This window comes from Dermacentor albipictus, chromosome 10, assembly GCF_038994185.2.
Source record: "Dermacentor albipictus isolate Rhodes 1998 colony chromosome 10, USDA_Dalb.pri_finalv2, whole genome shotgun sequence".
Classification (NCBI taxonomy): Eukaryota; Metazoa; Arthropoda; class Arachnida; order Ixodida; family Ixodidae; genus Dermacentor; species Dermacentor albipictus.
Genome location: NC_091830.1, coordinates 70,944,282 through 70,961,052, shown reverse-complemented (window position 1 = coordinate 70,961,052; position 16,771 = coordinate 70,944,282). Strand labels below are relative to the sequence as shown.

At 44.8% G+C, this 16,771-nt stretch overlaps 1 protein-coding gene across 2 annotated transcripts in view; it reads right to left on the bottom strand.

Moving 5' to 3' along the window:
* LOC135899291 (uncharacterized protein CG43867) overlaps positions 1–16,771 on the bottom strand; it is an 88,875-nt gene that overhangs the window by 32,222 nt on the left and 39,882 nt on the right. For both annotated transcript variants that reach the window (XM_065428536.2, XM_065428541.2), the window contains exons 11-16: positions 16,109–16,195; positions 11,231–11,300; positions 10,468–10,640; positions 5,423–5,632; positions 1,472–1,577; positions 170–282 (exon numbers count right to left, since the gene is read on the bottom strand). In XM_065428536.2, coding sequence (XP_065284608.1) covers positions 170–282; positions 1,472–1,577; positions 5,423–5,632; positions 10,468–10,640; positions 11,231–11,300; positions 16,109–16,195 — 759 coding nt within the window. The remainder of the gene's footprint in view (positions 1–169; positions 283–1,471; positions 1,578–5,422; positions 5,633–10,467; positions 10,641–11,230; positions 11,301–16,108; positions 16,196–16,771) is intronic.

Sequence of the window (16,771 nt, the reverse complement as noted above, 5' to 3'; positions counted from 1 at the left end):
AAAGGGTCGGCCCTTCAATATCAATGGTCGCCGACTGGGACCTCTGGCTGACGTTGAATTAGGCCATGAAATCCTTTTAACGAAAGTCCGCTGTACTACTCATCGTTCCCATGTCTGCCAAGTGATTGCAACATGAAATTGCCCAACTTGGTGCAGGGGGGGCGCACACCTTGAATAGCCGTAGCGCCTGCGACTGCAGCTCCTCGGAGGCCAGGCTGGTCAGCGGTTGGCTCAGGGGCTCCTTGCTGTGCAGCAGCAGCGGGTGACGCCACACCACACTCCCTGCAATGGCGCAACAGTGGCAGCAATCACTCACTCGCACGAGGTGTGTGCTAATCGGTGCAACACAGCAGGACTGCAAATGTCACTAGTAAGCCATCAATTAACTTCTTCATTAATTACTTTATAGCACATATTCTAATTCAATAAGTGTAGCCCATGAGTTTCCAGGGCAGATTCACTTGAAATGATTTTCCAGGATAACACCAGTTTCGAGATATGATTTTCCCAAAGCGCGGGACAAAATGCATGGCCGTTCCAGTTACTTTTGTGCTTCAATGCATCAAAAAGCTTTTTGTGAAAAAAAAATAAAAATAAAAAATAAGCAGAACAACAGTGCATTTTTACGATGAGCTTGATGGTACATATCTTTAAACTGGTGTCACTCTGGAAATTCATTCCGAGTGGATACGCCTTGCAAATGCACTGGCTAGAATGAGTAAATTGCAATATGTGCCGTAAAGCAATTAATTAGATAGTTAATTAGCAAATGTTTGTTGATTAGTTGAACATGTGCTTGGATTTCTCATGCAAGCAATGTCTGCCTCTCCAAATAATCTAGCTAAAGAACTAGAATTACGTTATCTGCAACACACGATCTTTGAAAATTCCGTAACACTTAAAAATGATCACCCCATATCTGCTATTTCGATGATTTGGGCCAGTTTAAACTACGACCGCTCGCCGAAAGCAGTCACAGGCAAAAAGTGAAACACACATGCGGCAACACTATGCTTCTTCAACCACTCCAAACTGACTGTCTCCTAGCACTGTGAAGACAGATGCTGTAGCCCACTGAGGTCACCTTCGAGACCACATGCCTGCGTGCTGACCAGTCCAGTTTGAATTATCAGTTTGAATTATCCAGCGAAGGCCAATTCAAGCATTGAAATTATGGAAGTTCTGTTCCATGGAAATGAATGGGCATTGACCAGAATGTCTGGCGAGGATAGAGTTAATTGAAAAACTGAGTTCAATGGAGTCAAATGAACAAAAGCCCACTGTGTTTATCACAAAGAGTCCCTTTAAACATCGCAATTTAGGTACTTGCAGGGCTAAGGCTTGTGAGATCCTGTACCATGCAAAGGGTTACAGAAAGTTCGAGCTATGTAATGCTTTGTCAGGTTCTTATAGGCGCATAATTGCACAAGACAAAACGACACAGTGATGCCCGCCAGACTGCCCTCCTCACCTGGGTCTCCATCCACTTCGAGCAGCCGGCTGATCAGCTGCTCATACTGGCTACCCGATGTGTTCTCTCCTGACGACACAACCGTCAAGTGGTAAAGCCATGCATCCTGCACAAAATGTGCAACAGGTTTCTGTTGAAACAGAAGATCACTTTCACCACACAGCTGCTTCAGTTAGTTCATTTTTTCCAGGCAAACTAAAGACGTAACAATGCCAAGCGCATTACAGTAAAACCTCGTTAAACCATACCCACTTAAACAGTAGTTTCATTTTAAAAGTAGTAAAGTCAAATCCCCGACTCCGGCCACTGAACGTAATGCGTTTTGTATCCGCATAAAACATGCCAGCTTATTGCATACGTATCGGTTAACACATAGTGTTTCTGCTTTTCATTGCAAAATCATGGCGGGACGTTGGCCCAGCAGAATGAGCCTCAGAAATTGGAATGGCCTCCAAGCACAAACACAGAGGGAATTTGGAAGGGTGAAGCCACATCAACATCATTTCGGCATAATGCCAGGGTTGGAGAGCATTGTGGCCTGTGCTATGGCATCGTGCAAGCTAGGACAAAAACCGGGTGCTCAACGTAGAAGAAAAATTGGGCATAGTTCATGCTATCGAATGTGGCACGAAGAAGACAGTGCTGGCACACGTTCACTACGGTGTGTGGCAGTTGGAATGCGAAGTTACTCAGTAGTGCTGCTGCGACTGTGAAAATACGTTGGCTACGAGGTTCGACTTTTCGAGGTTCGAGTTTTCACCATTGTTGCCTCTGCTATTGCTGACGTGTCACCTAATGACAGTGATGAGGATAGCACAGAAAGCGACAGCACGGACGATCCAGGCCCAACAGTGGCAGAAGCTGCACTTTACATCGGCCTCATGCGGGTGTTTGTCGAGGGGGCAGGCGAAAAATCTGGCTTATAGCTTAAGCGAGTTTGAGGCGACCGTCATTGATGCTAGCCCGCCATGGCACCCAATGAAAATAAGACTTTTGTCGCACGAAGTGAATAAATACTGCATGTTCCTGCCCTTTTATCGCACTCTCTCGTAGTTCTGTTTTTAACAGGTAAGTGGGCGATCTCACGCTATTAGCGGCGAGAATTAGGAGTGGCGCCCTCTCGCGTGTGACGTCACGGCCAGGACGCCGCTCGCTCCGTCTCGCTCGGCGGCCGCGCGCGCTCGTTCCCTTCGTGTATGCTTGGGGTATGGGTGGCTTGAGCCGCACTTATTGAAGGGTATGTCGGCTTCTTTCTGCTGCCATGCCTGAACCACAGTTCCTTCTCCTAAAGCACGTGAGTCAATAAAATTTGGGGCTTGCATATCGCAAGCTATGTAGCGTTGAACGGGGCTACTGGTTTTACAATGCACATATGCGCCATCTCTGTCCATAAATTTTGCGTAAAAAGAATGTCTGCAAATTCAATACGCGAAGTTGTGTACGATGCTTGGCTAAACACTTAACATTCCCTTAGAATTTAGCTATGAGAGACATTGCATTTTACACGAAAGAAAATCTTGGTAATTGACGTCAGCATGTTATCCGTGTTTGATAGACATTGCCCAGCGAAGCTGTCATCATGATTCTTATTACTCTGGTGAGTTGTTCTAGCCAAATATACGTAAAAGAAAGAGTTAGGTGCCCATTTTTTATGAAAAAGTTTGCTGCTAGTTTCACCCCTCTCAGAAACAGGCCTCCAAAAAACGAATCGCTCATGGCTGCTAACACGACAGCGCGTCTTGCAGAGTATTTACATAGTTAATTCACAAATACCATAGTAGCAATCACCTGAGAGAAAAGTTTCGTTGTTAAGATCGAGAGCCAATCAATTGCAAGCGATGAAATGTTTCATAGTGGCCTTCGGCAGCCTTTATCGACAATATGGCACACCCATCACGCAACGGTAGCAACCGACCGTCGGTATGGCGAGGCACGCTTTGTCCGTGAAACCCGTCAGTTCACTACAATTTCAAATTGAAACCATAAAGCATTTTTTACAGCTCCAATTGGAATGGCTAAAGTATTCTCGAGCTACTACAGCGCAGCTTAGATTGTCCAGAAAAGCAAAATTCAAGCACTTTCTGTCTCACCAAGTCTTGATCCAGCGTTGTTTAATTGTGCAAACGGAGAACTATTCGCTTCGTCGGTACATAAAAGAGAACCTCGCCCAACTGCAGGCACAATAAAGTTTGCTCCAATCCAATCGCAAACATTCATAATGAAAACACCACAAGACTTACGTATATATTCACTTGATTTTTGACCGTCCACAGGGGAATTATATCTTCAATATGTCCCATACTACTAATGATTGACGCTTCGACTTCTTTCTGGCTGCAGCATGCGGTCCAACAGGCATATTTCACTAAAACATTTAGGCCGAGTAGCCTGTGTCAGTTCGCCAAACAAATTCGCCACGTATATTCCTCAAGCAACAAACACCAGTAAATTTCTCAAGTGAGTTGAACGTGTAGCACAGAAAAGGGAATATATATTGTTACACTCCATTTTGTATTCTGTAAATAGACGTAAGCCTTCATTAGCTTTACTTCAAATTGCCGCCGCTTAAAGTAAGCACGTGAACAACCGCCTAATTTTAAGAAGCAGTCAAAGAAGCAAGTTCTACTTGTAGAACCTAACTGCAGTATTAGTTAAGTCCTCGTGTTACCGCCGAGCGTTTCTGTGAAGAAACGAAAAAATTCGATATTACATCATGAACTACTCGTCGTGAGCAAATCAGTTTTAGCGGATTGTAACTGTTGCAGAAGTCATATATAGCCAGCGTCTGCGACATACTTGTTGCACCGCGGCAGGTATCATATCATACATGAATTCTTATTTTCTATATTTTTGCGGTCGTCGATTGAAAAACCCGCAATGGGCTGGTCTGCGCTCCTTCGGTTGCCTTCGAGAGCTGCATTGTCGTCTAAGAAATAAGCTCTTTGAATAAATTTTCGCAAATGAAGACGCCGTAAAAATATATTTGAAACGACCGCCATAAGTGTACAAGCAAAGAGAACGAGGGCGCGCAAACGACAACTCCGCCGAAAGCGCCCGGACACCGCCCGAACCGTAGCAGACGACAGGCGCGAGTCCTTGCCCTGACGTCACGCGAGCGGCGCTCGCAGCGCCCCTGTAGTTCGTTCTCGGGGCTAATATCAATTTAGTGTGACAGTCATATCTACGTGCATGCCATTGCCATCTCGGAGGCCATGCCTGCAGTTGGCTAATTTTTGCAAGCCATAACTACATGCACTAGTTACTGTCCTCCTGGCAATGGCACCTTCATCATATTCTGGCAGATTCTGATCACACTGCAGCATAGATCTATCCAGTGTGCTTCAATGATATCAGTTCCACTGAAGTACATTGTTTAGCAGGTTTAGCAGGTGCACTCGAAGGGCACTGCTGCAAGACGTGTGTGTGTCGATTTTGAGTGCGTCGTGTGGACTCATTCGAGACTTCCATCAAGAGCTTCAAGGTGACACAAATGTGAAAAAGAAACGGAAGGCAGACCAGCTTTGGGAGGGAACCCATGAGGCGAGTTCGTTAAATGACAAGGACAGCAGAACCGATGAGAACGACTTAAGAAGTGTGTGTTCTTTGCTGGCTGCTAGTGGTTTCATTATTCTGTGTAGCAGGCTGAGTGGAATGTAAGGACTATAAACTTCAAAAAAAAAAAAAGAGAGAGACGGAAGAATGAAAGAAAAAGAAAAGCGCAGGCCTCACACGAGTAAATGTGGTATTCAGGCCAAAATAATGTGATCCTGTTGCGAAATGTGAGAAGAAGAAAAGCAGCGGTAAGCGCAAGATCGTTTTCTATGGTGCTTATGACAAAGAACTCGGGCCACTCTACAATGCCAACCACACTGTTGACAGGACAACATTACCCAACCCTCGTACACACAGCATTTCGACACGCAACTCCTCCATAAGTGCACACCATCTTACCATATCCTGCCTGGTGGGGAAAAGGAGGTAGGTGGGCGACTGGTTCCGTGGGAGCAAGGCCACCGTGAATTGCTGCTGCTGCTGCTGCTGCTGAGTAGTGGTGCCGCTGCGCTCGCTCTTGTCACCGCCCGCCTCGTCTTCATCACTGTCCGACAGGTGCAGCACTTCCTCCACTCGAGCGTCCCGCAGAGGAATCTGTCCCAAGGGGTTCTAACAAACAGTGCAAGAAAGTGAGTGCCCCTGTTTTAGATGAACAAATTCAGTGTCGGTCCCTTTGAGTAAATATAGTCAAATCCCGTTAATTCAACCTCAGTTAATTACACTTTTAGCTTTATTCGAATGCGCTGCAATTTCTTGTCAATAAACCATACAGAGCTGTGGAGGGAAAACTTCTTTAGTTTGAATGCGAGAGCGTGTTGCTTCAGTTAATTCTACCCGACACCGGCACTGCCTCATGCATGCAGCGGTTACTAAGCATGTGAAAACGCAAGTCCGGCACATGGCACCTACAGGTTCCCTAGGCAATGACAGTGACGACAGTTACCTGTTCTGCAGTGATGACGATGACTAGCATTTTGCTCTGGCAATGTCTCCTTTGATAATTTTGCAAGCACTCACGATAGTGATGAGGTCTGTGGATGACTAACCAAAGAGGACATGTATAATTGTTGTACGTACTACTGTATTGAAATAGCCTGTCGATGATGACAGACTGCTTCAAACAATAAATAAATTTGAATCTGTTCATTTTGTTGTTTGTTAATTTGACCAACACTTGCGGCCCTGCAAGAGTCGAATTAATGGGAGTCAACTGAACACTTCGCCATGAATGTCATTCACAGGTTACCAAACAGAAAGGTTTAGTGTCATTTTGCACAGAACATGCTCACCAGTGACTATGTTCATGTTCAATGATGTCAGCTCACTGGGTCAAAAAAAAGTGCATTAGCCTCGAGAGCAGTGCTCTAAAAATATATTAAATAGTTAAATGCAAACACGGCACCATATTTAAAACACTTTTTTTACATTATGAAATGTCATAAGCCTTCTAATGGCATCTGCGATGAAAAGCAACAATTTTTTTTTTCTGTGATTACTTTGGATTCCCATGCTCTCTTATCTTTACTTTTAAGGATTACAGTCGCCGACCGTTTATTCGGACCTCACGGGGACTGCGAAAATGTCCGAATAAACAGGTGTCCGAAAAAGCAGATTAAGAAAAAAAAAATGAAATCCTTTATTTCCACGCACTTATTCGGGCTCGGCAGTAGGCTTGGAAGAAATCGTGAATGTGCCGTTGCACGCTGTTCCGTTTACGCGCAATCAGATAAGCCTGAATCTCGGAGAGGGTCGTACGGTCACTATTAGCGGCTGAAAGCACAGTCACTGCTTGTACACGCTCCGCATGCGACGGCAGCGTAGCACATGGTGCGTCATCTTCCGACTCAGTCATCGTCCGGCGGTTCAGCAGAAACCTGACGAATGATCATGCCGTCGTCGAGTTCTGCGCATGTCAATACAGCAGTGTCAGCACCTATGAAACTTTCAAATGAGACGGTGTCCGGAATCGCAATGCAACCACTGCGCAGGTCTCGGCAGAACATTTTCCGCGTCAGTAGGGAGCACATCGGAAGGCGACAAATCTTAGGCCTCCCGGCACCCGCTTGCCAGCATTCCCCAGCGCAGTCTGCGCGGGCACTGTCGGCGCCATTAGACCCTTGACGCGATGTTTACGTATGCTGCATTGGATCACCGAAACCTCGACACAGCACACAAAGCAAACACTGCCGTGCCGACACCAGTCGCACAAACGATAAACGCGGCCTGCTCGCAGCGTCTTGCGCGAAGAAACAAATCAGCTGCTGGATTGTCTTGACATGGCTTACTAAGCTGAAACCGGAACTGCTGCAGAGCCACTCTGCTCTATCTAACCAGGCAGAAACGATGATGATGAGCGGGGATTTCCAGTAGCGCCACTTCGTGGGGCGGCACGGAAGCTCCGTTCAAAACAAAAATGGCGTTCAGCAAGTCGAACCATGCACCGGTCAGAGTCGGTGCATGGAGCTCTCGACCGAGTTGGCTCAAGGAGTGTCCGAAAAATCAGACGAGAGGTTGCAAGGTGTCCGAATTTTCGGCAGTTGTTATACATTATGGTCTATGGGGACAATGGCGGTGCCGCGAAGCTGACCGAATAATCGGGCATGTCCGAATTTTCGGAGTCCGGAAAATCGGTCGGCGACTGTATTTCTGTTAGGGCTGTTGCAGTGAATTACTTTACTGATGCTGACTAAACTATGATGCTGTTTTCTACTACAGTTAAATCTTAATATATAACGAAGTATTTGACTTTTTATAACTTCTTGTCTATATATTCAGAACCTCAATATAATGAAGTGTGCTTACACATGGTTTCAATATAATAAAATTTCACTGCCGACGTGAAGGGATACCGACACAAGAAATGAAAACTTCCGCGAATGCAGATGGTCAAATGGTTTAATTACAAGCGGCTGCTTGGGAACACACCTCTCAAATCGTGTGCCACATGACCAAGAACGACCACTGAAGCGCAGCTGCGTCATGTTTCGTACAAAGTCGAAGTGCGATAAGATCCTACCGCGCCCTGGGCACTGTATGCTTTGGGTGCAAGTAAAAGCATGCAAGGGCAATTGGAGAAGGATAATGGCTCAATGAGTTCCCTCTTCCTGTGTTAGCTGGGGGAAAGGGGGAGAGGTAAGAGGCACAAGCTCGCCATAATGTGATAAAGCAGGTGCAAGGGGGCGGAGGCTGGCGCGTGTCATCTTTCCAGGCACGCGTCATCTTTTCATACGAAGTACGCACACCCTGTTTTAGATGTAATCTGCCACGTGAGCAAAGAGGGGGCATGCCAAGATGGCGTGGCATCATGTGTGGTGTCTTCCCAGATGTTTAGTGCTGGAGGTTGTGTAACCTAGAGTTTTGGAGACGCATTGAAGCAAGAGGAAGATGAAGCATTCATTCACCACTGCTAGCGCTTTTCATGACAGCATCGTCCCACTGCGGGCAACGCTATCAGCCGCAGGGACGGAGTGAACGTGAAAGCATGCATGGCTTCGCTTCTTACTGCCAATTTGGAGATATCGTCAACACAACAGGAAATCCTATCTTTTGTTGCCGACTCTCAGATTCAACAAACTTGTTTCTTCTCATTCAAATTGGCTTTTTCTGCCTGCCCGATAATTAGGAAAATTTTGCGGCTCCTTCCATGTAAAAACTCCATCAGTGTCTATGCTTGTTTACATAAAAGGTTGAATTTCAATATAATGAAATTTCGATACAACAAAGCAAATTGGCAATTTTACCAACTTCGTTATATCAAGTTTACCTGTATAACAGAGCGTTATCTGAAAACAGTGTCAAAAATAAACAGAATGTGCCTTCTGATTTACGCATTGGGAATACCATTGATTCATAATGGCAGCACAGTAAAACCTTGGTAATTTGGATTTCACAGGACTGAAAAATATTTCCAAATTAAACAAATCTCGAATTATTGAGGGTATCAAGCAAACAATAAACAAATGCTTACTGCACCAACACACTTTTATTTACTGAATGAACGACCAAATCCTGTTTCTATTTTGCACAAAAGCAGTGCGGAAGCTGCAATTCTCATCATCTCATGACTGACTGGCTCTAGCAGCGGCAAAGGCTTAGCAACTTTCTTCTCATCACAGCCGTGGTGCGTGCCTTCATCTGAAGCACGATTTTCACTACTGTGCACATATCCCGATAATTTTTTTGCCAGCAAGCTGGTTGCCAACAGACTGTCCGTCCATCACAATATAGCTGGTGCTCTCCATCTTCGACAGTTTTGCAAAGAGTCAAAATGAAACAACTGTTTGCCGCTACCACTGTGGACGAAACCACAGTCGCTGTCAACGTGATCATGGACGCCAACCTTGCGGTTCTGAAGGCATACGGCCAACACACGGACCGAGTCAGAACGAAACTACCTTTTTCTGCCACAAATACGGACAAAGCCGTGGCTGCTTTCAATGCAAATCATGGACAGGACAGCAACTACACAGCTTTGAAGAGCTGCAGCTGACATGCACGTCGAGTCAAAACGAAAGTACTGTTTGCCTCAACCGCTGCGGATGGAACCGAGGTCACTATTGATGCGATCGTGGATGGCGATCTTGCAGTTCTGGAGGCATGCAGCCGACATGCGCAAAGAGTCAGAACGAAACTACCTTTTGCTGCAACAAATGCGGACAGAGCCGTGGCCCCTTTCGACGCAATCATGGACAGGAAAGCAACTACACAGTTTTGAAGGGCTGCAGCTGACATGCACATCGAGTCTAAACAAAAATACTCTTTGCTGCAAATGCTGCGGATGGAACCGAGGCCACTATCGATGCGATCATGGATGGCGACCTTGCAGTTCTGGTGGCATGCAGCCGACACGCACACCGCTTCAAAATACATCTACTGTTTGCCGCAACTTCTGTGGAGGAAACCACGGTGGCTATCAACTCGCTCATGGATGGCGACTACGCAGTTATGAAGGCACTAGGCCAGTGCGGTGTTATGCATGGCGTTAAATGCAAAAATAAGGGCTTTAAAGGCACAACTAGGCACAAAGAATTCCAGCATTGCTGTCATTTATGTACACTTTACGTTGATGACTATGGCGATGTGGACTCCAACGCTTCGTTTCGGTTGGACGCTATTGCCGTTTTAGCTCTTTTGTGTCGCATATTTGCAGTGGTCCATGCACGCCAAGCTCCAAGAGTTGCCCGAATTAACCAATGTGCAGTCAAATACGTCCAAATGAAGGAGAGTTTGATTGAATTAAATAATGCACGTGCCTGCCGGGACCAGAGGACGAGTCCAAATTATTCAATGTTCCAAATTAACGAATGTCGAATTAATGTGGTTCACCATATTTCTTATGTGTGGTTGGAGGGCTCGGACCTTCGCCTAAGAGAGAAATATTTCGCATAAGTACTCCTGGAAACCCTTTAAAAAAGCACTAAGAAGGCGTGTGAAGGTGCTCTTGCCGTGTCATCTGGGGCCCGATAGTAGAAGAAGGTGCGGCCAATGAGAGCCCCCCAGCAACGGCGGGCATGGCCATGCTTGACCTTGGTCACCCAGCCATCCACCGTGGGCCGGCCGGATTCACCCGTGCCATGACTGCTTCCCAGCTGCCGATTGCGTAGTACCTGCTGCAGCACTGCAATGGATGCACAAAGAATGGTTTCTGTGGCGACAACCTGGCAATGCTACCAGGCGCACAAACTGTACAGCAGAGTGCTTGCGATTCATAATCAACCTCTAACCTTTTCCATGCTATAGGAAATGACAGAAATTGTACCAAATTTCCCAGAAATGTGGTGTGCACGCAAGCTACAATTCCAGTGCAAGCGTTCAAGCAACCGATAATAAAGACCACGCACATGCCACCTAGTGTCAGAAACTGCAACTAGAAGCAAATTGATGGATGTTAGCATCACATGTTCACGTTCAAGGTACTATGCTCATGACGACTGTACCCATCAGCAGTACAAATGACGCGAATATTTTGTGTCCTTTGTTTTGCCTTTTTAGGCAGCTGTCAACTTCGCAATTACGGTATGAAGCCTTAATTCCTCGAGAGCACGTCAAATAATTACACCGCCTTATATGCAACCAATTTAGAATTCACGCCAATTGCAGTGTCACCTGAAGCAGGACACTATTCCCACCACCGAAGCTGGAGGTGGCGGTCACGTGATGGCACAAACAACTGGGGAGCACGGCGTCGGCATTCAAGGGGGAACTCACCTCGTACCCACTCTTCCATGGTGGAAGTACAGTCAGCTGTCAGGTAGAAGGACCGCTTGTCCGTTGCTATCTGCATTAAAAAGAAGTGCCACATTCTAAACTAGGCGACAATTAGAGAATTCAGTACAGGCTCCATCCCTATGAATCTGCACTGCACATACATGTGCCTCCTCTCTCCAGAATATAATTTTTGAGACATGTCGACACAAAAATTCACCTCTGCCATGACATTGCAGAAGTGGGTAAACGTAACTGGCTGGTGCATCTATACAAGTTCTCCTCGAGCCAGAGAGGTCATGTACTCACAACTTCGTTCTTAGGTTTTCCCCTACAGACCATGTCACGCTATGTCTCCAGTTCTGTATGCTATATCTTGGAACAAATAAGTCATGCAGCTCTCGCTGCCACTTGGTTATTTCATAAGCGATGATGAGGAATGAAAAAGAAAATAGTTTAGGCCATAAGCTCATCTGTAAATACAGTCGCCAACTGATTATTCAGACATGCTTGATTTTTCTGATAGCTCTGCAGCACTGCTGTGGGCCCCATAAGGTCGATGGATAAGGATGACTGATATTTCGAACACCTAACAGCAAGTTGTGTGAGAATTCGGACTCCAATTGCACGGCCGTGCACCAATTTGGTCACCGAGTCAAGCAGAAGTAGCAATACATGTATTATAGTTTTGATTTATCGTTGACCATGATGCCGGTGCCTCCTCGAAACCACCTCAAAGCTCAAAATTGGGGGTGGCGCCGCAAAGAGAAAAGACAGAAAGAAAAGAAAAAAATCACGAGCCATTCCACTCTGTGAAGGTGGTTGACCAGCGAAGCTGTTTAGCACATGACACGGAGGTGTCGCATAATTTTGAACAAAGGTACGAACTCATTTATTATCTTGATGGGTAGTCACTGTGACGAAAGGTAGGTGCACTAATTTATTGTCTTGATCGGTGGTCATTATTTCACTCGCAACTGTAATCACATTATTTGATAATGTCAAATCTATGCGCACACTCTGTTGGTTGGTCGGTTGGGCCGAATTTTCTGCTCTAGGTTGTTTGCTTTGAAGAGATTGAAATCCTGCACACTTCCATTCATATGAACCTTGATGTAAACAGATGTGTCTTACTGTGAGCTGAGTGCGGTATTGCAAGGGACATGTCTGCAACATGGAATGCGTAAACCGCTCCCTTTTTGGTACCGACATATCCACACTGTAATCACCTACAATGACAACAGGCGTAGTGTCATCGCAGCTAATTCACGCGAAGTGAGTAGCCATGAACCTTACGGGACTATGAGTCATTGCATTTTTTGCTTCCTCACGGGGTATGAGCCCATGATGATGACAGTTTTCGACATGCTTTTCTGTATGTTGTATGCATGATTAGAAAGGATTTAAGCACTGTTCGCTTCAGTTTGCTGAGTGCTTGTAGCCTCTGCCTTACTGGGCTATGAGCCATTGCATTTTTTGCTTGCTTACGGGGGTATGAGCCATTGATGATGATAGTTTTTGTTCATGGAGAACAGAAATGCATGGAACCCTAGCCATATACAGCTTCGCTGTAAAAACATGGAGTGCACCCTCGCTATCCACAAACCTATGCCCCTTGCTACTGAGAGACTGGCTTTCCCGCATAGTTTAAATGTTTAGTGGCTAAGTGTGCTTTACAGGCAAACTTTTGTTAGCAGCACGAAATCATCACAAAATCTGGAACAAAGTCGCCCCAATATTCTCGTATAGGATAGAAACAAATGCTAAGAACCGCATTTGCTCCCGCACCGCCAGCAATGTATTCTATTTCATTCTAATATTCGTATCCAACCGAATATTTGAACATTTTAGAATATCTATTTTCAAATCGAATACGAATATAAACAATATAATATCTGATAATATTCGAACGTTTCAAATATTCACAAAGCCCTAGCAAAAAGGTATAGCATAAAGGGAATTGGTAGAAAACTGCAGCCACAGACTAAGGTAAGTGTATGTGCATATTGCAATGCATTGACAAACTTGGACCATATTCTCAGATGATCACTTTCAAAGATACTTTCACTTTTGTGATATTTCGCGTGACTAGCACAGAATGCATCAAGGGGCAGCAGCAATTCTGCACTGTGATAAAATAGCATGCTTGGTACTGTCCCAAGAATGCCGTTGCTCATAGATGCCGATGCGTCTTGACCTAGTCACGCAAAATTGAAGTTATCCCCAAAATTGACGATCCGAGATTGCGGCAGGCACATTTTATTTTATTTTTTTGCCACTTGTGGAAATTTGTCACTAAATCTCTGGTGATTCTGGTATTTCGGACTCCCGATTATTCGGACGTTTTGGCGGTCCTCGTCGAGTCCGAATTATTGGTTGGCAACTGTGTGCTGTGGAAGCACGACACAATCCTGCACGTAACCTGATTGATACACGGCTGGTACCAACAACTGCGCCCAGCATCATGCATTACTAACTTACCAAACCAAATGCTATGCATCCAACAAGTCTCCGACAGGTTTTCAATATGTTTTGGCAGGTTCCAACAGATTCCAACAAGCTTTCAACAGGGTCTAACAGTTAAGAGGAAGCTTTAGCTTGGGTGCTCCTATATAGATACATGGGAAAAGAGAAATCGTTTTTCTCGGCAACCACTGCACCAAATTTGATGAGGCATGTTGTATTTAAAAGAAAACGTTAAAATCTAGTGACTGTTGGTAACGAATTTTTTATTTAGTCAGCCAACTTATGAATAAAAATTGTCAAAAATCCCACATTTTAAGAATGTGAAACTATGAAATTTACAACTCTTATAACTCAGAAATGAAAAACGATATCACAATTCTGTTGTATTTAATATACGTGTAAAGGAGACAAAATTGATGTGTATTATACATCGATCTCACACGGACTATTAATATGTGGGTAAGACTTTTGCAAAACCCTTGTAAACAATGTAATGGAATCACGTAAGATATAAATTTTATAAAATTTGCCAGCTTTAGATGCTCCAACAAATGGATCTTACAGAACTGCAATATCTGTTCTTGGTGCTGAGCTATGAATTTGTAAATTTCATGCTTCTTATATTTTTCAAACGTGCCAATTTTCGAAGATTCCTTTTAAAACACTCGGGCCCTAAATTAATATTTCACTTCCAACAGTCACTAGAATTTAACTCTATCTCTTGAATTCAACAAATTTCATTAAAATTGGTCATTGGTTATCTCAGAAAAGTGCTTCTACATTTTACATATACAGTCTACGCTCATTACAACGGACCCACGTACAGCATATTTTCGGATATAACGAACTGTATTTCAGCATGAGTTTGTTCTACTAATGCAACGAAGTTCGCTTTTAATGAACCGCTCTACAATGGATTATCAGCTACAGCAGACAAAATTCACGGCAATTTTTTTCCTAATCGGGCGTATAAAATGGACTTTGGCCGTGTCAACATGGGCTGACAACTGATTTACGAAGGTCAGCCGACGATCGGGATTCAATATTGTGCGTCCATGGGAGGAAGGCTGGCAGAAACGCGCCGTCTCCTTTTGTGCACGAGGCACAGTGGGGGGGGGGGAGGCTAGGTGAGAGAGAGAAAGTTATACACTGGTAGCTGCTGCTTACGGCACAGCCATCGTATCTTGAAAGCAATCTGCGATGTGGACAACGTGCACCCAGTGCTGGTAGCTTCATATGCACTGTGCTTTTGACGTTTAGTTCACATGGAAGCGAGAGACAGCGTGAAGGTCAATTCACTCGCCGCTGCTGCCGCGCTTATCTTGTTTAATTTGCTATCGCGATCGATGCTTCGCTTTTCGGGCGAAACTACATTTTTGTTTGCTTTTTACTTTGGATGTTTCGCCACTCGCTCTTTGCAGTAAAGTTAGGTATCGTGACGAAAGCTTCGGAAGCGGGGCGTTTTGGATCTTATGGACTTCGGATAAAACGGAAATTTTTTTAGGATTATCACGATCTGTTGTAACGAGAGTCGACTGTATTTGAATAGGTGGCATCAAAGTTGGGCCCGAGCTAAGGCTTCCTCTTAAAGCACACATACTTCCAACCAGTGACATGTCGTATTGGATGCCATGTTGTAAAATTACTTTCTTTCTTCGAGCAGAGCACTGGCTTTTTGTTTCTTTCCTTTTCACAAAGTGTCTTTAAGTAGGAAAAAAGCAGAACCAATCAGACAGTGGTGCGAAGCTGATCGACATTGAAAAGCTTATCATGTCATTGCAATCAGAGAAGTGCAATGCTGTCAAACTCTATGGCTTGCACTTAGCTGTATAGTATATGCAACAGTGGCAACGTTAAAATGGTTGGCAAGATGTGCAAAGAGGCATGCTACAGGTAAAAGACCACATCATCTCCTTATGTTGTTTGGAGCAGCATGAAGCAAATTCACAAAGAAATATCTTCGTTTTTTAGCTAGTCCTGCCATAATTAGAAAGCTTTTGTCAGGAATTTCGCTTGCTGCTGCTGCCTCGCTTATTTGTCCTGAAGTTGACAGCAGTCAACGAGTTACAACGTTGTCCTGAAGCAAACAGTAGCATAGACACAACTGTGCATTCATTTCAGCTGCATCACTTGCATGGTTCGAACCAATACGCCTAGAAGTAGGCATATGCTAATACCAAAGAAAGTACAGTCTAAGCTCAATATAAAGAGTAAAGATATAATAAACTATTGGATGTAACAAAGTAAATCTAAAATGTTGAGCACCAATATCAGCACGTAATTAATATACACTAATATCTAATATAACAAAATTACTTCTGTGTTCGATGCAAGTTCTTTATAGCAAGGTTTGACTGTATCCCTGTGAGAACAGTGGGGTAGTCGATCAGTGATTGGCCAATCACTTGTCCTCACCTCAAAGGTGGTGGCACCATGGGCACGAGTGACTCTGCAGACTTCATCCAGGGCAATCTGGCCTCTTGGCTTGCGGCCAACATCACTCTGCAATGTGACACATGCAATGTAGCCATATTCATTGAAGCACTACCTTCAAGAACTATCAGTTCACACTGTACATCTATTTTATGTCTAGAAATACTAATCTGCGAAATGGTGAAACCTTGATTTTAAAAGCACTGCTGCCATTGAATTGAAATGTTGACCACCAGGGGTGTCCTTGACACTCCTTTGATGACACAGTCCATGACTGGCACTTAGCAGCATAGACCACTTATAATGTAAGTCACCAGAGTCGCAAATTTAGCACACTATGTAACCAAAACAACATGCATGCAAAGCATGTAGACTTGTAACATGTAAACTTGGTCTACATGCAAAACATGTAGACCAAGCAGCGACCGGAATGTGCCCTCGCTTTCATTGGCGAGGTGGTTCCTCTGTTTTCCAAATGCTGTACAGCCCAAAGCATTTCGTTCACTGCACTAGACCGCAACTTTTGTCGCCGACTCCCGACAAGACAGCACTGGTTAGGCCTAGCCGGGGAGGGGGTGAGGAGTCGGGTGGCATGCCGAAGAGCCGTCAAAGAGTGACAACGTGCATGCATTCGATGCAGACCGC